The 22,299-nt window shown below is 42.7% G+C and overlaps 1 protein-coding gene across 11 annotated transcripts in view; it reads left to right on the top strand.

The window, feature by feature from the left end:
- The window catches only part of agrn (agrin), a 323,933-nt gene that overhangs the window by 116,566 nt on the left and 185,068 nt on the right, over nucleotides 1-22,299 (top strand). For 9 of the 11 annotated variants that reach the window (XM_017709231.2, XM_037541557.1, XM_037541562.1 and 6 more), the window contains one exon: nucleotides 12,751-12,792. In XM_017709231.2, coding sequence (XP_017564720.1) covers nucleotides 12,751-12,792 — 42 coding nt within the window. Of the gene's footprint in view, nucleotides 1-4,175; nucleotides 6,153-12,750; nucleotides 12,793-22,299 lie in introns of those variants that run through there. The other 2 variants (XM_017709249.2, XM_017709241.2) reach the window with 1 other exon arrangement.

Genomic DNA, 22,299 nt, shown 5'->3' with positions numbered 1-22,299 from the left:
CCCTCTATTCTTCTAAGAGGGGTTCACATTAGATGTTGGAACATTGCTGTGAGGATCAGATTGCATTCAACCACAAGAGCTTTAGTATAGTCAGTTTGGATAATTAGTTCTGGATCACAAACACCACTTCTGTTCATCCCAAAGGTATTAGATGGTACTCCAGTACTAGAGAATGTTGCTCCACAGTCCAGTGCTGGGAAGCTTTATACTCCTCTAGCAGACCCTTGGCATTGGGTCTGATGGCCTTACACTAATGTGTGGCTGCTTTTGAGTGTCCTATTTTATTACCATTGCCAGTGTGTGGATTGTACAGGCTCTGTGTGTGCAACAAAACACCTGTGTCAGCAGTGCGTATACCTTAAGTTAGCTGAATTCGCAATTTCAAAGGACACTTTTGTACAAATGTCTCTGCACCCTGTGGAGAAGAGGGCGTGGCCAAGCATCGAATGCAGGACAGAGAAGCCGGACTGGCTGAACCAGCAGGCTAAGTAGCTGATGATGCTCATCTGTGCCTTGTTTCTGTCAGCCTACGTATAGTCATCCCTTCCTTCAGTAGGTGGCAGAGCCCCAAGAGAGAGGGAGACCTCGTGAAGGCACGAGAGCAGAAGCTAGCCGAGCTGAGCCAAACCGAACTGACCATGCTGAGCGAAGAGAAAGGTGACCCCCCCCACCCACCAACCCCGACCCTTCTGAACCGTTTCACACCCTTTTTCACTAATGCGATAGGAAGACACCAACATTTCACACATTTTTCAAACAGCTTTCTAACAGTACTGCTAATCGGTCAAACTTGCCAGTCAAGTTGCTGGAAGTTTGTGTTGGAGTCAGATATCAGTGCCCATTCTCAGGTTAAATGGATGATCAATATTGCAGTCTCAGTCACAGATCAGTGGATGCTTATTGACTGGCTCTTTCCATGCAGTATCTCACATCTGGATGCTCCAGAAATGGTGCAGCAAACATGAGCACCAGACAGCAGCTGTGTTCTCACGTTTAGTCACGCTGATGTCATTTCCCCACGTGTACCATCCCTGTCACAGTGACATCAGCACTCTGACAGAAAATGAAGAGAAAAAGCCTTCCTTCTCCTTCCCCGTCTTACTTTGTGGTGCTTCGGCTCCTCTTGCGAGCTGCGTGACAAAGCAGTGAAGTAAGGAGCTTCCAGCTGTAGCAACGTCTGGCTGGAGGTACACTTTACTGATTCTCGCCAAATACACACTGTTCCCTTCCTCCCCCTCTCCATCGTCCCTCCCTCCATCTCTCTCCAGTCTTTTCTCTGTCAGATTTGTCAGCCTGAGCAGGGCTAGCCTAATGAGTTGAGTAGTTGGGAAATCTGCTCATAATCAAAGTGGCGTCGTTTATTTGACGATGGGCTGTGTGAGGAGAAGACGATCAGGCCAGCTGCTGCTGTGCTGTGGGCCTAGTAGAAGTAAAGCTACTGCCATGTCTTGGCAGCTGTTTGGAGCTGAGAAGATCCTGAAGAGGACTATTCAAGTAGAGCCAATAAAGGATCCTGAATGCTCTTGGCTTGGGTGTACAGTTCTTTGAATTGTATCAGTTTCTACATAATGTGAAGGTTCGTTTAACTTCATGTTGATTTACAAAAACAGCAATAAGGAATCATCAAGCGACCAAAAGTCCCTCTATGGAATTTTCCATTTTAGCACTCTTTTACTTAAGAGTGCATTTCCTGATGTAACCATAATGGAGAAGGTGACTATGCATCTGTCCATTGAGACTAAATCACATGATCTATCATATGAGCGGTGTTAATATTCATTGCTGCCTCTGATGGTTGGGATAAATCTTTGTTTGTCACGTTTCTGAGAGGCTTTGAGGATGCTCATCTGATTACCTCAGTATTTTTTAAAGCCTACTTCCTCTTTCCGTTTGATCACAGAGAGTCTGTCGTTTCTTCCATGTTTTGATCTGGAGGACATGGACTGATGCGCGGCTCGTCTCTCCACCGTCGCCCCTGGAAACGGAGCTGGCGCATCGTGCCAGGGACGTGGCAAGATTAGTGCGAAAACTTGAGAGGAGAGATCTCGAGGCTGTCCGTAGTGCTGAAGCAGGAGTTGTGCAGGCTCTCTGCAGGCTCCGTAATGGAAGCTACCAGCCGAGAGCACGTAGAGAGAGATGTTAACCTTCAGAGGTAGTGTGCGCATTAAAGATGCAGCGCTGAAAGCTTTGAAGTTAAATGAGAGAGCCTTATGTGTGGCACGTCAGAAGCCTGCATAGGAAGAGGCTATACAGGTGCGCCCTCTACTGTTCCGGTTATCCTGCTGGGTGGGCAATGCTACATTTTTATTTCAAATCAGTTCAACACCATTTATGTGTATAGAGCAGAGGTAAGCAGAGCAGTCATTCAAAAGTAATGGTATGGTTACTGAAAGTAAAAGGTAATGTAGAGTAGGATTGAGTTGGAGTGCACGTTTGGTTCTATCTTTCTTCTCTTTTGGGATTATGCCTGGTTATGATGATGAGAAGCTAAACAGCAAGAATGAGAGTTGTGGGCAACAGCAAAGTAGTCCAGGAACTGTCAGATTGAATAACTAAAGTGCAACTGAGGAAGTAGTAGATTACTTTTTTCACAAATATTCTTGACTGGAAGTAAAAAATATTACTTTTTGAAAATACTAGAGATGCAACAGAACAGTAATAAATGCTGACATCCCATATTTTTGGCAGATGCCAATACTTAAATATTTATAAAAAAAGTTGAAATTGGTAATTAAGCAAAAAATGATAGGTTTGTAGAGGGTTGTAAAGACAGTAAAAAAAAAAGATTCATGCAGTAGCCCAGTGTTCTGCAGTACAATAAATGCAGCATTAAATCTTACATTATAGAAGTGTGTATTAGAAGTATGGACCTCCAGGGGGGTCCTGGCCATTTAAGGGTTTGTACAGCTTACATGAAGCTGCTTTACAGAAATCCAGATCTGTTAATGGTCAAGCTAAGTTTAGAAGTAACAGAAAACTGTCTGAGAACATGAGAGTAACCAAGAAGCCCTGTAGGGAATTAAGACTCCTCGCATCAATACCACATAGTGCCCATTTGTCTGGATGAATTGTTTGGTTTGGGTATGTGGATGAACAGGGTGGTGGGCTCCAGCTGGTGGGTGAACTCACAGCTCTTGCTGCTGGAGGCCCAGCTGACCCCGTCATGTGTGTGGTAAGAACAGCGGAAGCTGGGTCTCTGTCCCCGAGGGCCTCTGGAGTCAATGAGAACGGCGTGTCCAAAGAGATAAACGACCTCTGATGCGAAACAGAGCAGGACCTTGAGAGATTGTGTGTGTGTGTGTGTGTGTGTGTGTGTGTGTGTGTGTGTGTGTGTGTGCACGTGTGAGCGCTCGAAAGGATGTGTGGCTGTGGGTGGAGTTGGGGGAGCAACAGTGAGCATAAATAATTGATGGGCCATACTGGCATATTGGTGGAGATAAACATTCATTTGTGCATTGATGGGTGGGAGTGCTGAAATAAAGGCATCACTACTTTATGCCGTTGACCTCGTTATTTAGCTCATAACATAAAATATACATTTGCAGAGGAGATCTCCTAGAATAATGTTATGGATGAGGAGCACATTTTCCCCCTGATCAGCTGCCAGCGCTGATGAATATTCATATTTGTCGTTTTTTTTTTTTTTTTTTCACAGTACGTCAAACGAACACCAATGCGGCACAATGTACAGAGAACATGAATCATTAAAATCTTTTGAATATGATTAAAGATGTTTTATCTGTTAATTTCACTTCTTTTTCTTTTTTATGCTTTTGAGTTTTGTCCCAATTTCAGACAGTCAAGGAAAAAAATAAAGTAATTCCTTTCTTTAAATGCTCATTAAAACCAGCTGAAAGCTGAGTTACAACCACAGCACTTATTTTATTTTTTTTTCCATGTTGTTCTCCGTTTAAACCATGGCGTTGACAGCAGTGGTTTATATTTGTGCTCATTCTACTCTTTAAATCACCGAACACTGAAAGGGGCTTGACCCAATCTGTCTTTTGTCTTTTTCGCTGTCAACCTCGACCCCCCCACCCACCCCACAAAACACTCCCAAGTATTCCCAAAAGCTTTCATTCTTGCCCTTTTTTTCCTCCCTCTCCCTCTCTCCCCCCTCCCCTCTCTCTTTGTTAGAGACAGCCCCTCTCCGCTCCCCCTCTGTCTTCTCCTCCAGTCGAGGCTGGGAGAGGGTCGTGAGCGCTGCCGCCGGGAGGAACTCTGGAAAAAACCTCTCCGCTCACCTACTCAGCCTAGCCCGGTTGATCAACACTCATTGGCTAGTTCCCCCCCCCATCTTTTTTTTGTTTGCCCGGCTCCTGTCTTGGTGGACCGTTCCCGTGCCTCTGGCTTGGCCACGGCTCTCCGCTTCTCTGTAGCTGAACGGAGGCACGCGTTGACACTCTGAGCACCAGCCGCCTGGGGGTTTTCTGACATGAATAGCGGCTGCTTTTGCTGGTTTTTAATGCTGGATGCTTCTTCTGAGGATCAGCTGGAGCGAATCGGAGCCCGGGACATGAGGAGCACCTCTGAAGCCAGAGCAGAGGATCATAACGGATGCTTCAGCGGAGACGTAGAGGAAGCGTGAGCAGGAGAGTAACAAGAGAAGTAGCTTCTCCTGTCAGCGGAATTGAAAAGGAAAACAACTTATCCCTCTTTTTCAGAGGAGCACGCAAGAGGAGCTTGCTTGCTTTTTTATTTAATTCTCTTTTTTTCTGAGGAGGAGAAGGAGGATTGTTTGGATTCAAATGACTAGTAAGGGATAGAACGTGGAGATCTTTCACTTTGTCCAGTTTGCTTGCCTTGTTGTGTAGTGTCATTGGCTTTGGCCGGTAGAACAGCTGTGCCCTGCCCCACTTACACAGGGGGGCACAAGGGGTTTAATCACCCCTCTAACTTTCTGCTCTCTGCATCCTCACACAGAGCTTGCGGGGAGCGCTACTTCTAGTCAGATTGAGGGAAGGGTCCGGTGTTTATAAGAAAGCTGAGGGGTTGTGCTGTAGAAGCTTAACCCTCATGCTCTTCAGGGCATATGGTCGATCCGCCTGAAGACAGTTGCTGACTATCTGTTGGCTAATTACTCCGAAACAGTACGGGGGCAGGGCTCCATTTCTGCCTGCCGCTCTTTTGAGCAGGGGTCCTCAGCTTTGAGGAGGATCTGTCTTTGTGTTTCTTAGTGTCTTTCAGAGAGTTTGAGTGAGTGTATATGGAGTAGAGGCAGACAGTTCCAGCTACAGTGCGTGAGCACTTGCTGAATGTCCAGTGCTGAAGAATGTCCAGCTCCAGCAGCAGCAGTGGCTAGTTCTAACACATGGCACACGCAGCTAAGCCTGGCACCACCACATTGCCTTCAGCCGTAGGCAGGTGGCACAGCATCTGAGGGCACTGACAAGTGAGAAAGACAGAGAGAGAAAGAGAGAGAGGGGTCCAGGAAGGAATACATGTTAGCCTATTTATTTTCTCTGTTGATAAAGGTGAATAAAAAACCCTGGAAGCTAAAAGCATTTGTTTACCATACTGTGGAGTCTTTTCTGTGGATTTAAAGCCCAAAGTGCAGCTGGAGTGTTTGCACTGATCCGCTCTTTTTGCCCTGCGTGGGCAGGGGCCAGGGAGTCCAGCAGTGCCATTCATGCACATACGCACAGAAATACACACCATCCTGTCACAATCCTTCTACCACTGTGTTTGGAGCGAGATGGAAGGCTTTGTAAAAGGTGGGGGGCAGTAGGAGCAGGACCAAGGGACACCCACTTCTTTCTGCTTCTGGATGTTATTCAGGACCAAAAATGTGTTGCCTGGAGACCTTTTTGTGCTTTCCGGCATATTTTTCTCAAAGGAACCGTGCTCAGATTTCTCCCATCGACGCTGAAATCTCCAGCCCCTGGTTAAGATTTTGATTCAAAGCCCTTTTCTTCTTGGGAGTTTTCTACCTTCTGGGTGAAGTACAACCGGCCTTGTGGCGTACTTGGGGGGAAGCGCGGACTGGAGTATGACCAGCTGCCACTACCCCACACCGCCCCCTGAGCGGGACCGCATGTACCAGCACAAGGTCTCGCTGGTGGTGCGCTACTTTATGATCCCCTGCAACATCTGCCTTATACTTCTTGCCACGTCCACGCTGGGCTTCGCGGTGCTCCTGTTTCTCAACAACTGTAGGTCACTCCATGTGTTACTGCTGCTAAAATCGTAACTCTTAATTCCTTAATCTTTCAGGGCACATATTTAGGTCCACACTCCAGTTCCTTATTTACATATTACTTTCATTCTAGGTGACAAATAATTCATACAACACCAGTTTCTAAAGGTTTCTTAGATTGGATGCACAAGAAAAAGCTTGTGCCAGTGTAGGAGCTTCATGTTATGTGGAGGTACTTTAAAAAGGTTCCTTACCAAAAAATCATAAAATTTTCTCACATAAGATCTCATAACACGTGAAAACCTGTTCTTATGTGAGGAAACACATGAACACATTCAGTTTTTGCACGTCTTACATGTGAAATATAAATGACTTTTCTCTAAAAATGGATCATGTCCATTTTTAGCGTGATTAGAAATAGTTCTTCTATGACTGTGCCAGAAGAGCCCTTTGTGGCACCTTTATTTTTAAGAGTGTACTAGTTCCTCTCAAGATAAATAACTGAGTAATAAGTCTAGGATTCAGTGGATTAATCATGCATGTGTAGTGGTGCTATAGCCTTTTGAATTTCACGCCTCTCTGTAGGACACCAGCCAAATGAAGCCTGTCACTTTGTGTGGCGTGAGCGTATGTATGTGATTGTAGCAGTGGACTTTTTGTCAGGATGATGCTCAGAGAGAATGGTATCTTGATGGATGGATGGCTCAATGAGGATCGATGGCAGTCAAAAAGTAATCCCTAATGCCTAAAATTCGATCTAGCGGCTGACATGGCGGATGATTGAGGATGACGCAGATAAACTGGTCTCATCTTCTAAAGTGCCTCAGTTCTTCTGTCTAAACAAGCGGGCCCGGTGGCATTCTGTCTTGCCTGAAGCTGTGGCATTTACTCTACACAGTGGGGATAAAGTGGGCAGATTAACTGCCTTTGGAGGTGGAAGCCCTGGCATTAGCGTCAGCGCTCACTGTATCTGCTTGAATGAGTATCCAGAGGCTTCACCTTCTGCTGGCCTCCCTGTCATGTGCCACACGTTTTCAGAAAGATTCAGGAGTCTTTTAAAAATCAAGGTACCAAAAGAGGTTCTTTGGAGCAGTGTCACAGAGGAACCACTTTTGGTTCCCTAAAGAACAAGAAATGAGAAATGAAAGGCTATGATTGCAGTGGAAGTACTTTTGGCTTGAAAACACGTCAGAGTGCTCTTTTACAAGCCTGAGCAGCAGGTACCCCTGCACTTTATCAGAATTTCCATTATCATCTTGTCTTTCCCACCTTGCGAGCACTGTCAAAGTCTCGGTTTCTACATCTCATGTCTTGGATTCATGGCAAGCATGCTTTTCTGATTTCCTCGCTAATGTTTGGAAATTCTTCCCTCTTCCTAAAGCTGTTAAACAGAAGGTGGCTTCGGTGACAAGATTCATGAGTGTGAATGGTGTTAATGACAACACAACTGTAGCTTTCCTTTTTTTAATTAGATGTTTTTGCAGATGTTGTCAGGCTCTTGATCACACTTGTACTATGTGCATTCATGTTGTTAGTGATGCAAATAGAAGCACAGATTAGATTGCAGAAATCGTTGGGGGAAAAAAACACTGAAAAGCAAGGCACAGTCCCCTTAAGTGAAGACGCACATACATGTTAGTTGTCGCACTGCTCTTCAGAAAGAGAGAGAGACTGAATATTTGCTTGGACAAGTGAAAAGATAGAGAGGAAGAAATAGCAAGTCCCGTTCAGCCCAGTGCTCTCCCTCTGTAGGCCATTAACATCTGCCGGCTTTTCAATTGGGCCTGCTCCCTCTCTTCTGTGGAAGCCGGACGCCACTGCATTAGATCTTGATTAAAAGACCTTAAAGGGCTCTTCTTGCAGTTCAAAAAAATGTGCCCTCTCCCTACCTCAATATAGGTGCCAAATGCGAAGTTCATTTATAAACCAGTCATGTTGCCGAATCAATTTGGTCCAGACAGATTCCATTAGATTTAAATACAAACTCAGTAAGAACATTCCATTCCCACTCCTGAAAGTAGAGTTCAGAAAAAAAGGATGATGAAGTGAAAGGAGGGCCATTAACGTGGAGTAGGTGCAGCGTAGCATTTGAAAGCTTGTTGGAGAGGGACACAGACCTAAGGTTAGTCATTTCCATTTTCATTTAGCTGGCAGAGGGAAGGGAGAGCACACAAGACTAGAACTGTTTAACTCCACAGGCAAATGCATTATGCCTGCAATATTACTACTGTAGCGCTCATTGAGAACGCGCTCGCGTACACTCGACTGATTCATACTGTACAGAAATTTGCAACACGTCAGAGGAAGGTGAAGATAATGAAGTAACTGCTAAAGGCATGGCTTGCTGTAAAGACAAATGTTTGCAATTTTCCTCTTACTAAGAATGCAGTATTGATTATTGGCTTAGCACTGGAGCTAAACTGACCATGAAAGCACGTTTTTTTGTGTGTGTGTGTGTTTTTCTGTAAATCCATGGTCACCTGGATTCCCTTTCCACCCTTCTGTTTTAATACTTTTTGAGAAACTCCTGTTTCAATCGAAAGTAGGTTTATTTGGCTTTTGGCTATTAGGTCATTTGGTCAGTGTCACTGTAAGAACATAGAAATGTAGGACAAAACAATGACATCACTGACTTAACAGCAATATTTATTCAATACCGTTTGATTTAGTATTTATAATGTGCAGTTTCAATAGAAACGATTCAGACGATTCAGTCACTCATTTTTAAGCATTTGAAAATAAGATTGAAATCACAGATGAAAGTTTTTTTGCCCCATAAAATGACGTTAGTTCATTTAGCAACCATGTTATGTGTGAAACTGTGTTATGACACTAATAAACTGTTTTCTATGACTATGCTAAAACTTTACATATATAAGGTTTACTCTACACCAAGTTGGCACTGATACGAGTGGTTTAGGATACAGTAATGGTTACTGTGAGCTATAATAGTGAGCCCAGCTTTACAACGTATCTGAACGCAGCGAGCAGGCGTTTTCAACGATAGGTGTGGTGCTAAATTCCACGTACATCATTCTGACATATGTATGCTAGGTTACGCTCACAATTTCAGTTCCTTACATACACATACCTCAGAATGGAGTTTGCAGATTCACCGATTCAGTTATTTATGACAAATAAGCAGCGGAAATCATGATAGGAATCTGTAGTGTCCATATGCCTGTGTGACGCACATGCATGTTAAGAGAAGCTGTAATTTAGCACAGCAGCTGTTGTCTAAAATAAGTGCCTACAGCTTCCAGCTACACAGTGAACTTTCATTTTTATAGTTCACAGTAAGACATACTGTGTCCTAAATCACATCAAACAAGTCTGCAGCACTTTAACAAAGAGCAGCATGTGGCTTGAGCAGGTTGAGAGAGGTTTTAAGCATGTTTTTCCATGAAACATTTGGGTGACTATCAGCTTCTAGTGTTTGTTAGCAGCGTTAAACTTAGGGCTAAACTAAAGAAGCAAAATTTGGCCACTGCACATCTTGGCTGTTTGACTGTGTCTGTGGGAAGTGGACGATTGTGTAAATTTGATTTTTGCCAAACAATTCTTTTAAGGCTTCTCAGCACAGAAACGCTGCTTTAAACTCATATTTGCATTTTTAACACGATTTGAAACACATGCAGTCTTTTACATTGTATAAATATTTAAAGACCAATCAACCAGATGTGTTTATCAGAATAGAATCGTTTCAATAACATACACAGTTTTTTTTCCTTCCTTTTGTGCTGTTTTGGAGATACACAGCGACTATATGAAACATGTAGGTCCCTGTCAGATGTTCAGGAATAATTTTCCCGTTGACGTATTTGAATGTGTGTCTGTAGAGCCGTCACTGTGGGAGAATTGGTACTCTTAGTTATGGCTGTGTTTTCCTTGTTGTTTTGGAAACCTGCAGATGAAAATCTGTAACTGTCACGATTGACTCTGAAGCTGGTTCAGCAGACACTTCATTATTCAAGAGTGATGCTCTTCTCCACCCCCTCCCCCCTTCCCTCCCTCCCTCCCTCACTCTCTCACTCTCTCTACCTCTCTCTCTCTCTCTCTCTCTCTCTCTCCATCACTCCCTCGGTCTAGCTCTCCTCCTCCTCCTCCTCCTCCTCCTCCTCCTCCTCCTCCTCCTCCTCCCCTGTCCTGTCTCTCCACCCTTGCTCACGCTCAGCTGTTGACAAGCAATTTGAAGTGAGCCTAAAATTAAACTGTATTCTGGCAGTCCACTTCTGAGCAGAGCCGAATCCCTACACGGGAGGCTAGCTGTGTATGTGCATGTGTGCGTGTTAGACAGAGAGAGCGGCCGGGTAACTGATGAGGTGTTTTTTCTTGGCATCAGTTACTCCCTGTGGCTACATAAGGAGTTGGGTGTTGGGGGCTGCACTTAAACTAGAAAGATTCATGCACTGTATTGTTGGAAAGCAAGTTCTGAAAATGGTTCTAGTGTTTCTAGATATCCTGTTGATTTTATCGTGGAGACAGTTGCATGAATGTATATCATCGACTGTCGAAATCAAGTTAATAAGTAATCGAGTATTTTGATGCTTTTGAAAGGCTTCTGAATAAAAAAAGATTTATTGATAAGACTTTTGTTACTAAACCTGTATGACTGATGCTAATAATGATCTGTTTTCTGATTGGCTGCCCTGTAATGTGCCTCATTCAAAACGTAGTCCATGTTGTGAATGGGTGGGGCTTAATTGTTGTACATTGAATAAGCAAACATTTGTAACCGCATTGTTTTTGAGACCAAGACATAAATATGGGGCTGCATCATATGTGGGGTTGGGGGAGGCTATTTTAATACATGGAAATGCAAACTCAGCATAGCATTTGTTTACTTAATCAATTTCAACGCAGCATTGAATGTGAATGTTAACAGGCCTATACCTGAATTGTCCTTTTTTTTTTTAAAGAGTGTGACATAGTATGTACATATTGCTAGTTTTTAAATATACCACTCATGCACCAGGGCATACAGTCCATATATGAAAACTAAGCTGCAAAAACAACCTGCTTTAAATTCAGTGTTTTTGTGTTGTCACAAAAAACAACTCCTTTATATTGCTGCTGTCGGAAAAATCTCCATTTTTATCGTTTTGCCCTTTTTTACAGAATTTGAAAATGCTAGCTGAAACTTGCAATGTGGCAATATGGTATTTCATGTTGAGTACACCAACAGAAATGCTCCAAAAGTGCTCAGAAAAAAATCTAGTTCCATTGAGTGCCATTTAAAGTTAGGAATGTTTTTTTCCTTCTCCTGGAAAGTTAACATTTTGGAGATATGAGCAGCAACATATTTCCACCTGTTCAGCTTACAGCAGTTTAGCCCCGGCCGTTCTCACTGAAGTTATAAGGAGTGTTTCAGCCTGCACTGCTTTTAAATGAGGCCTGACACTAGATAGCCAGTCTGAGTGATTTACATATATCCATTTTAAAGCCACGGTAATAACAGCATGTTTAATTATAGAGTAGCAAAAAGGTTGGAAAATGTTCATAAGAAATTGAATTATAATTATATTTCCTATATAAACAAATACTAATGTCTCACTTGGGCCTCAGGGCAAAAAATTATGTGCAAGAAAAATGTAGGATATGGGCCCTTTAGATGTACTGTGTGTTTCAGTGTTCCATATTTTAGATGTAAAGTACCTTATGCACTTGGCCAAAGTGAAGGCTTAGGTTCTGGAAAGGACTACAAGGGAAAAGAATGGTGCTTTGTATCAGTTATACTATGTGCCCTTGTTTGTGCCTGATTAGCTAGAATGGGATAAAATGGAAATGTGTATTGTTAATATAGAACAGCATATACTTGGATGGCTATCAGTATATGGCTATCAGGGAGGGTAGGACACCAAGGTATAACCTGTGTGAGGGAAGCACTGAACAAGTACAAAAAATTTATAAATTTGTATATGTGGACTATAAGGACAGTGTTTACAAAAATTTCAAAAAAGAGAGAAAAAAATATTTTCCATTATGTGGGAATACATAACAAACCATGCACAACCTTTTAAAGATTTTAAACATCTGTCAAGAAGCTTTTTACAGTTTTTTCTGAGTACTGAGTAGTCAGATTTAATGCGTTAAATACATTTTACATCAATAATAATGGATAAATATTCACAAATAATATTTCTTGAAGCCCAAGGATCTCTGTGATGGATACCAATGTCATATTTGTTCAATCACTTCTGTTAGAAGCAAATGTTTGTCTTGATGAACTTTCCCTGAAAAGCCCACAGGCCCTCTCACTTTGCCGTGCATTATCAGTGCAAATGCCCACTTGACTGTGTAATCCTATCTGGGTTACATGTACGGGTGTGTAAACACGAATGAGAACACCTCACAAAGCCTGTAGGGATGTGTTCCCACTGGACCCATTGCTCATCCAAATATTCTAACGCTCATATAATTGCAAAGAAAAAAACTGATAGCACCTCTTTTCTCAGTCAGTTTTGTGCTTTTTGCTTTCATTATCTTCCTCTGAGATAGAGCTGTGTAGTCAGCATCCACCCCCGACATTCACAATGACTGCAGCAACCCTGAGGGATCTCCTGAGAGCTTCTGTTAACTAATGTGCTTTTTCTCTCTCTTTTTATGTCTTCCAGACAAACCTGGCCACATCACGCATGCTGTACCTCCTCCTGATGGTAAGTCCTAAGAGGATCCTGTCCAAATCAAGCTGACCAGAACACTTTAACTTAGACAGATAATGATCTCGGCCTCAAACCAGGCCGCTCTGTTTGAAGTGGGCTCCATCATCTGTGTGTTTTGTGCCATTGCCTGGTGCTGGAGTTTAACAAAACAGCAAAGATGCTGGCATAGGAATTAACCCTTTAAACAGCAGCTTTATTGTTTCTTTATTCTTGTATTTCTCAGGAGGGTGCTGTACTTCAGCTTTTTTTTTAAATCACTTTTTTTGATCAATCCAGTTTTTCAGATCAGAACATTTTATCATTCCTGGAAAGTTTAGAGAAAACTGCTGCTGTTGTAACAACCTTTCCAAAGATGTTCTTAATTTTAGTGTACTTTAATGAGGGGTGTGATAATTTAAAAAGCAGTCCATTTTTCTGTTTTTGACCTAATTACATTGTGTGTAAGTTTCATGGTGAATTGACCAAAAGAAATTACTTGGGAAAAGGTCTGGTTCCATTGACTTACATTAAAAGTAAAGATGTTTTCCTTCTCCTGGAAAGTTATAATTTGGAGATATGAGGTTTTGCTCCAACAACACTGATGTTTGTATGTATGTATATGTAGTTAATGATTCCAACCCTTCCGAGATTGTAGATTGGAGACTGGAGCTTTCCACTTTGTTGTTATTTTTATTTTTTTTAAGTTTGCTGCTCATTGATTTATCCATACGGGCCCAGTTCCCACTGTACAATTGCAAGCATTGCTTTAAAAGCCATTTAAAAGCAGTATTTGGACAAAAATGCCACAGATGATACTATAGCAGCATACAGAGCAGCTGGACTTCAACCTGACTACATTGAGTGGTTAAAAGGATCGGACTAGGAATACATGTCAACAGTGCTACAAAAATGAGCGGCAGTAATTATTTATGGCATTACAGTTAACTGCAGTAACATGCACACATTGTTAACCTGATAGTCCTAATGTTAATGTAGCAAGATTTTATTCCATGAGCCATTTCTATTGTCCCATCATAAAATGTTCACAGCATGTAATTTGCTGTTGCAGTCAATATGTAACTAAAAAGATTAAAAGAAAGAGTGTGATTGCCTTCTACCCTAGGTAAAGGTAAAATGAAGTCTAATAAATGTAGTTATGTTTATATGACCTCCAAAGTTTTCCTCATCCTGCTGTCCATTATTGGAGCGTGGACTACCTGGTCAACCTACTGATTATATATTTATTAATTGTAAGTGTTATTTTTCAATAAGAACTATAAGTTATACAGCAACTTCTATAAAATTAATATGAAAACTTATGAAGTATGGGGTTGAAGTGTGGGACCACATACAGGCCAGTTTAGGAGAGTAAAAAAAAAAAAAACCTACAGTGATCCCTGCTTTGATGTGGGATCCATTGACAACTTGATTATGTCCGGACTGGATTAGTCCCAGGTGTGGAATACAGGGTAGCCATCTCCTCTGGGCGTCAACGTCTCTTTCCAGCTTTGCTGGCTGAAGTTGTATGTAGGCCAGGGACACAGCTTCAGTTGTTCCACTAAAGCACTCTGATTAGCCATTCCCTTTCGCCCACTTTTGCAGATATAAATCTCCATACTTAGTGAGGTATTGTTTCTTGCCGCTGCCTCGCACAGACAGTCATTAATTAAACAGCAACAATTTATTGGCAAATGGCGGCTCTCCGCTAGCACTCTAAACGGGAGAAACAGCTGGTTTCTGTTTATGAATATTTATGCGTAGCAGCAGTTGAAATACAGATTGGATTCGAATCCCTTTCCTGCTGGCGGCAGAGATAGATCTCCTTAAGATCTAAAGGTGGTGGCTTCATCGTGGCTATCAGCGCAGAGCCGGAGATCGAAAGGTGGAACAAACAGCAAGCAAACGCTGTTCATGATCAGAGCTCCGATCGGGCGGCGAAAATGATGTGCTCTCCCGGAGGGGACCAACAGGATTTGCCCTGAAATTGCACAATCACCTGCCCTGTAGGATGTTCTGTTCTGTTAGGGAGAAAAAGGCTAGTGTGAAAATGCACCGGCTGCATGACAAATCTGCTCTCCTGCGGTGACCGAACAACAGCCATTGTCTCCTTCAAACAGCGTCCGCGTGCCAGCACGGGATAATTATTTTTGATTGAAGTTTTGCGTAACCTTGTGTCTGAGCTACACCTTGAGAACAAGTGGGAACTCCTCAGATTTATGTGTCCGGCTGGAGCTCAGAATGAGTCTGTCTACAACACAAACTTGTTTTTAATAGAAGTTTAATTCTAGGAAAGATTAGTGAGTGTCAGAGTGCATTTCACATGACAAGAGTTATCAGTTCTGCTGTTATGGGGTGGCTGCTATGGGGTGACTGCTATAAACTGAGGCAAGCGCCTGAGGAGAAAAGTGAGGCAATGAGCAAAGCAGGCCAGCTTATTCCTCCCCTGATGCTTTCCAAACTGTGGACTATTGATTGCGTCGCTCATTTTCAATGTATGGAAATTTCTTTCTTGCTGTCCAAAGGGCACAGTTTGTTTCTGTGCTAGTCGCCCATTTAAAAGCTTCAGCTAGCTCTTAATTACATTTCCAATAGTTGGTGTGAACTTGCTGGCAGAGGCTTATATGCTTTATGTGGCACATAAGCGCTCCCACCACCTCTCCTCCCTTTTCCCTCCTCATTCTACCCTCAGGGCCCAGCCTTCCACAGGCCATTATGTACTCAGGGAGATCAGTTAGCCAATTAGAGCTAGCCTAGATTACACCTCCCCCACCCCATCATTCAGTGTCATTTTAATTTGTTACAAGACTACGATGGTCTTAGCGAAGGCTGCAGCCTTTAAGAAAATGAGCAGGAGAGGAGCCACACACTCCAGCGCGCTTGTCCTCCGTTCCAAGGACACAGTGGCATTCCCAAACAGCATTACCCACAGATATTTAATTACACAAAACATCACAGCGCTAATAAATAAGACTGTGCTATTTGTATTGGCACAATATGAAAATGAGAGGATTTCTTTTTGAACAAAAGGAAGACCGGATCACTATTAATGACCGCTGTGGAGGGTTTTAGAATCCTGGTGGCTGTCTTCTCCTGTCTAGGATGCACAGCTGGAATTACCAGCCAAGTACTGTCCAATAAAAGGCAGTTAATCACCAGCTAAAGCCTTGCAAAGTAACAATGCAGCCTTTAATTAGTGCCTGTGTGTGTGACTAGAGGAGTGCGGCTACTCCGTCCACTGTCATTATGGCCTGGCTGCTCTGAGATAGTGGCGGTAGCTTCAGCTTGAGCTGCAGACAGAATGCTGCCAGATTCTGAGAGTTTGAGGTAAGTGCAGTCTTAATAAAGGTCATCCACAAACAGACTTGGCAGTGAACAGCCCAGTTAATTATCTTTATTTTGTGTCAGAAATCTGGCTTTTAAAAATCCCATTAAAGATAAAACAAATGTTCGTTTGTAATTAGCTCACCACTCTAAATGCCTTGAACCTGCCAAATGAAGACTGGGAAGGAATGGAGAATCTTATTCTGGGCTCGGTTGCTGTTCGCTTCGGCTAAACATACTGTAGCTTCATTTGCAGATTGTGTAGGAGCCACCAAGAATGATCATTTGGACTCTGTTTTTTTTCTCAGTATAACTCAAAGCCATTATGAATGTTGGCTATACTGAATGCCCAAAGCCACCACCTGTCAGGTTGGCTGTGGACTGTGCATGGCCGATTGCCAGATATCGTCCACCTGAGTGTTCTTTCTTTCATATCATGTTGGGTTGCTGTGCATTTCTGAAGGAGATTTTTTCCTCGTAGTTCATGATTTTGCTGCTAACATTCCCTGCATAAGTTATGCAGAATTCTCATTAGCAACACACACTTGTGTCAACGTTTATAGACTGGGTTTCAGATTACTCCGACTGAAAGTGAGAGCCCATTTATTTTCTCTCTTTTGCCTTTAAGTAAAATTCCACTGGGCCAAAGTGTGGGCTTATTTAGACGTTAGGAAAATCTGGAGTCTTTACATTGCCTGTAGCACTAGGTCACCTAGCATTGCTGCTATCAGTTTTAAATTGGGCCACAATGTGGAAAAAAGGCAGAAAGAAAGACATACTTGGTAACTCAAACCCTTCTCTGGCTCCCCACTGTCTCCAGTACATCTGTACTCATGGTAATGAGTAAGCTCCCTTACAATGCAGCTTTGCATTTGGCATTTGTCACAGTGAGCATCCCCCACAGGGGCTGTGCTGTACCTGCGACCATAATAGATGTTTGAATTGAAAAGTGATTTGATCTGGGAAGCAGGTGTTTATGCAGGCTGGTGTCCACATGTTTTGTGTACTTCTTCACAGGACTTTTCAGAGGACCTGCCAAACTTTCCAAGCTTTCAAAAGCTTTCAGCACTTCCTCTGAAGAGGATAAAAATAATAAATAGAAGGAAAAAAAAAAGAAACTTGTGTAATTTATTCAGCCATCGCTGCCTTCTTGATGGCACGATGCAGCCTGAGTGGAGCAGAATTAATTATTACCACTCACTTATCTTAATTAAATCTTTTCATGTCATAGATTTTACACAAAAGAGCCAAAAAATCTCGCTCATCTCTTTTTTGGCCGCTGAAGATGGCACATATCAAGATATCAAAGGTGCGCCACAAACACATCTGAGGCTCCAGCTCACCTGTTGTTTTGATGGAAGCGCTAGCCGCCAGTCGGAGTTTTCAGGTTGACATTATGAGGACAAAGTTTTGTGGGCCTGCACACTTTTATTTCTGGTTCTATCCAAGTACAAACTCACCATCTAGACCTCCTTCAGAAGCCCTGCGTATATCTTACTGCGCTTCTGTAGAGTCAGCATTTGCTTGCGTAAGCACCATGCAGAACCTAGCTTGGCTTTAAAATGCTAGGGAGAGATACAGAAACAGATGCGGCTTGCTTTGAATGCACCATCGCTATCTCTGATACTACTCGCTGGCCCGCTGCACCAAAAAAGTTACAAGATATTGATCTCTGAAAGCAAGGGATGAGAAGTTTTTTCAGAATTATGGGCCAAAAGCTACATAACGCGGTGGCACAGATCCGCCACTGAGCCGATTTGTTCCTGAAGAAGGCCAGGGAGAAGGAATTCCTATTGTTTCCTATTCCTATTCCTATTGTCATTCAGATCTGCAAGCCGTTAACATGGTTCAAGTCTTGCCTGCGCAGTAACTGAATGTCTGCGGTCAGCGCAGGGCATTCAGAAAGAAAATTCCTCCATCCGCTCTTGCTTTTGTTGCTGGATGTGCATTTGTCACTGGTTTTAGAACCTCCTCTCCATGATTATCCATTATCCCATTTCACAGCGCCTTTAGAATCTGTAATCAATTTTTTTTCTTTTTTTTTTGCATGGTGTCTGTCATTCTCCGCTCTTTTGAGTAATAGAACAGACCACTGGCTGACACAGTATTAAAGCGTTGTATAGACCAGCACGGAGGTAAACTGAGACAGCAAGCAGGGAAATAAGGGGCCTGCTGGGATGTTGTTTTGAATTTAATTACAGTAATTATGATGCATGGCAGTTATTCACTCCACAAGGTGATGAAATGTTGAATGCTATTTCTGAAACCTGCTGGAATGCATTAGTGAGGAGGGCTAAAGAAAGCAGACGATCTGTTCTGCACTCTGTAATTGCAGCATTGGTTTGACATGCGGTCCCCAGGTCCAAGGGTCATTCGGCATGCTCTAGGCAAATAAGTGTGACTCGGTAGCCTTCAGGTGGTTTAATTTCTAACCTCTGTGAGAATCGGTTTAATCAAGGGTTAGTTTCTAGCCTCATAATGAAGGCAATTATGTTTTATATTCTGTAGGATTTGATTGCTGAGATATTGATTATCACTTTGCAGGCCTGTTTGAATTATGCAACAAATCTCCTGAGGCAATAATTATTATTTCTAAGTCATTGTTTCATTATATGATCAAATTTTCTTTTCCGTGGAATATTGTACTTTACTGTATTGTCTGTACTTACAATGTTGTTTAAAGAGTGAGTGGACTATTGACAGCAATGTCATGTGCCACATACATGTTATATATTCAATTCACAAAGTCATTAAGAAATGGTAGTATATGCACACTGGTTCAGGCTATAAGCTGGCTGCTACTGCTGTTTATAGCTTCCCGTTTTTAGTGTCAGATCCACATAAACAAGCCTGCTTGATTACTTAAATGGGCACTCCCTCCAAAATAAAAAGTATAACCATAGCTATATCTGTTGTAAACATGCCATGCTAGTCTGTAGAGTAGGATTTTCTGGTTTAAAGACTAGAAAACCCTCTTCTGGTGATTCATCTTGAAAGTGGAAGGTACTGTTGAAAAACTGTTGTGGTCCTGAGTTTTGTGATTGTGCTGTTTGATATGCTACCGCTAGTTTGGTATAGATTAGAGATTAGAGGCATAGATTAATCTGAACTGGTTGAGTACTGCAGATATTCCCAATGGTTGTGTGATGTATTTGTGTAATGCATGCTGGGTATTGTAGTAGGAGAACTTTGAAAGATGAAAGCATGAAAATGATTAAAATCTCTCAAGTTCTCTCAAACTGATAAGGTTGATGTCAGGCCAGAATGGCTCTTTAACTACTAGGCACGATTTATGATTAGGCATGATGCTAATGTGTAATGCCAACCCACAGAGTTGCATTCCATTATTTGTTAGCTCCCATGCCAAACTAAAGAAGCAAACTTAGGACACCAAACACTGACTGATTGACCACATTTGGGGTTAGATTAAAGTTGTCTACATTTGTTTTTTTGCCAGTCTATTCATATAGCCATCTTACTCCTGTACGTTCCCTTCTAATTAATATCATACAACTGCATAGACATTTTTCCTTGCTGCAAAGGAATCACGTTCTCACGGATGGCAAGAGGGTCCCTCAATAGACTGCTCCAGTTTCCCTGTCCAGAGTTGTGTTACAGTAAGCTGAAACTGCTTTGTAATTCTATTCAAATGCTCCAGCGGCAGTGGCAGCAGAAACCGAGTCAGTTGCTGTGGCTGGGCTTGTGCTGGGATGATGGAGTGGGCCAGTGAGGAAAGAACAGGAAACTATAAATCTCCCCTTTAAACCCCTCCAACCCTCCCTCTCTCTCTCTCTCTCTCTCTCTCTCTCTCTCTCTCTCTTACCCCCTCCTCTGCATTCTAACTCAAACAGACAAGGTGCAATGATTTCGTCCGAGGCATGTGGTTCCTCCTCCTGCTGGGAGCGAGGCAGTGAAGTAATAGAGAGTTAGCAGGGCCCAGCGGAGAGCCCGGTGTGTGTATGTGTGCGCTCTGTCGCATGTGTGTGTATCTGTTCTTGGACGCCCCACACGAACCCCTGCTCATCCTTGGCTAATTTGTATTGTTTCCCCGACTTCCCCTTAATGGCTTGTTTGACATGTGTGCTCCGCGCTGCTGCACACAATTATGACAAGGTGCTTAGGCGGCTGGGCGAGGCTGGAAGCCAACTTTTCTATTGACACCCGCTCTTTCAGAGGCCGCTCGTGCTGAGAAGGGCAAGGGCCCAGGGCCAAAGTGATCATGATAGATGCGACTGCGTCCCATACGCGCGTGCGTATGGCGATATGGATACGTCTGTGCGTGCATGTAAACTACCCGCCTGTTTCCATCTGAGAGATTACCGCTGAGCTCCCTGAATGCTGATGGGCCACCTCTACTCAGCTTTTTAATGGCTTTTGCAGCGCTAGAAGGCTCACGGCTTGAAGCCCAGCAGAAGACGAGGGAAGCGAGATAAAGGAGCAAGGATGCTGTAAACATGTTGTGCGCGTACAGGGACGGGAGAGTGTGAGGTGGGACACTATAGGGGTGCGTCTTTGTCCCTGCTGTTTTTTCCTGTTTAATGATATACCTAGGATTCCCTAATTGAAAGAGAACAAATAGAGAGCTGCTTTGTATGCAGACGCTCACATGCGACTCCAGAGAACCCTGCATCTAGGCCATTTGCATAATGAAAGCGATTGTATGTGTCTGAGGAAGAGGAGCCAGCAGCTGGAAAGGTGGAGATTTGGAAAGGAGTTTGAACTCACCTCGCCAAATTTAGTTTTCCTCTTCGAGAGACAGAGGGGGGTGGGGGGCGCAGGAGGTGGAAAGTGCTGTCCAGCGGGTCAGAGTATTCCATATGTGATGGATGTGAGCAAGGCAACTCTGTTGTTCTGGGAGACGTTTTAGGGATGGTTAGTTAAAGCACACACGCAGGTGCAGAGCCAAATAATATAACTTTGTAACAGTGCCCTCAATCTACCTGTCAGTCTGCCTGTCGGCACATTTGGGCTATGCTGCTATAGTCTGAGGATTTGCTCATGTGAGAGATGATACTGGCCAGTGTTTAAAACTCAAGAAAGGATGTGTAATCCTGAAAAGTTATTAGTGTCATGTTGCTGTACACTGATATTACTACAAAATTGCTTAATTACTTATTTATTAATTATATTGTTAGCATATCATTATGGCAAAAATACAGTCATAGATGTTTGATTGTTGTTATTTAAGGGTCTTTACATCTAGATCACTTCAACAATTATGACTATATGTAAGAATTATGACTATTTTAATACATAGCCCCCCATTTTCAGAGAAAATAATTGAACATTCGGCTGCTCAGCTATTTCATGGCCAAAAGTGTGCATTATTTCCTTAACATTTTACTTACAAGAATGTTGATAAAAGGGCTAGAGTTGATATCGACTGTGGCATTTGCATGAGTTTCTGTTAACTCTCTATGTGAGGTCCAAAGAGCTGTCAGTGAAGCAAGCCATCATTATGCTGAAAAACCAAAACAGCTGTAAAAACAATAACTTTCTCGACATCCAAATATTATGTTATAATTAATCAGTGTTTCATATACTGCACTGCAGTTAATGCATGTAAACAATGCTGATTATGCTCCCTTGTAGTAAAAAGATATCCATGATCAGAAAAGAATATTATGACACAATGTCATGTAATTAATATAAATATAAATATAAATATTGCCGTGTGTCCCACTCTTATTAGTTAGCAACAGTATGAATAACATTTACATTCTGCATATAGAGGTTCGAGTCTGCAATTCTTTGCTTTTATATCAAAAACATGGCAAAGTGTAAACAATGTTTTTCTCCCCGCAGCAACTTTTCATCATATTCAGATCATAATAAAACAACTCCTCCATGACTAATGTGGTGTTGACTGGAGGTTTCGATGCTGCACTTCTGACAGAATCTCTCCACTAATAAATTCAATAAAAAAAGGTCTTTCAAGGCGTATATATATGCAATAGAGGGTCCATATATCTAAGCTGTTGCCATGCTCCTCTTGGCTTGCCCATATGTAATGCATTAAGCATGGCAGTCCTGCAGCAGGACATGGTGGTGATGTTTTCCAGCTGTTGTCCAGCTCCGTCCCCCAGCACGTGCAGGCCTTGGCCCAGAGTTTCCACGGCTCAGCGAACAAGTGCCTCAATGTGCGGTAGCCAAGTCTGGGCTCTAATTCACCGCAATTAGTTCAGCCTGGACTTCTCCACC

The sequence above is a fragment of the Pygocentrus nattereri genome, chromosome 9, assembly GCF_015220715.1.
Source record: "Pygocentrus nattereri isolate fPygNat1 chromosome 9, fPygNat1.pri, whole genome shotgun sequence".
Classification (NCBI taxonomy): Eukaryota; Metazoa; Chordata; class Actinopteri; order Characiformes; family Serrasalmidae; genus Pygocentrus; species Pygocentrus nattereri.
The sequence above is the reverse complement of the archived record's forward strand: the minus strand, read 5'-3'. Positions and strand labels throughout refer to the sequence as shown.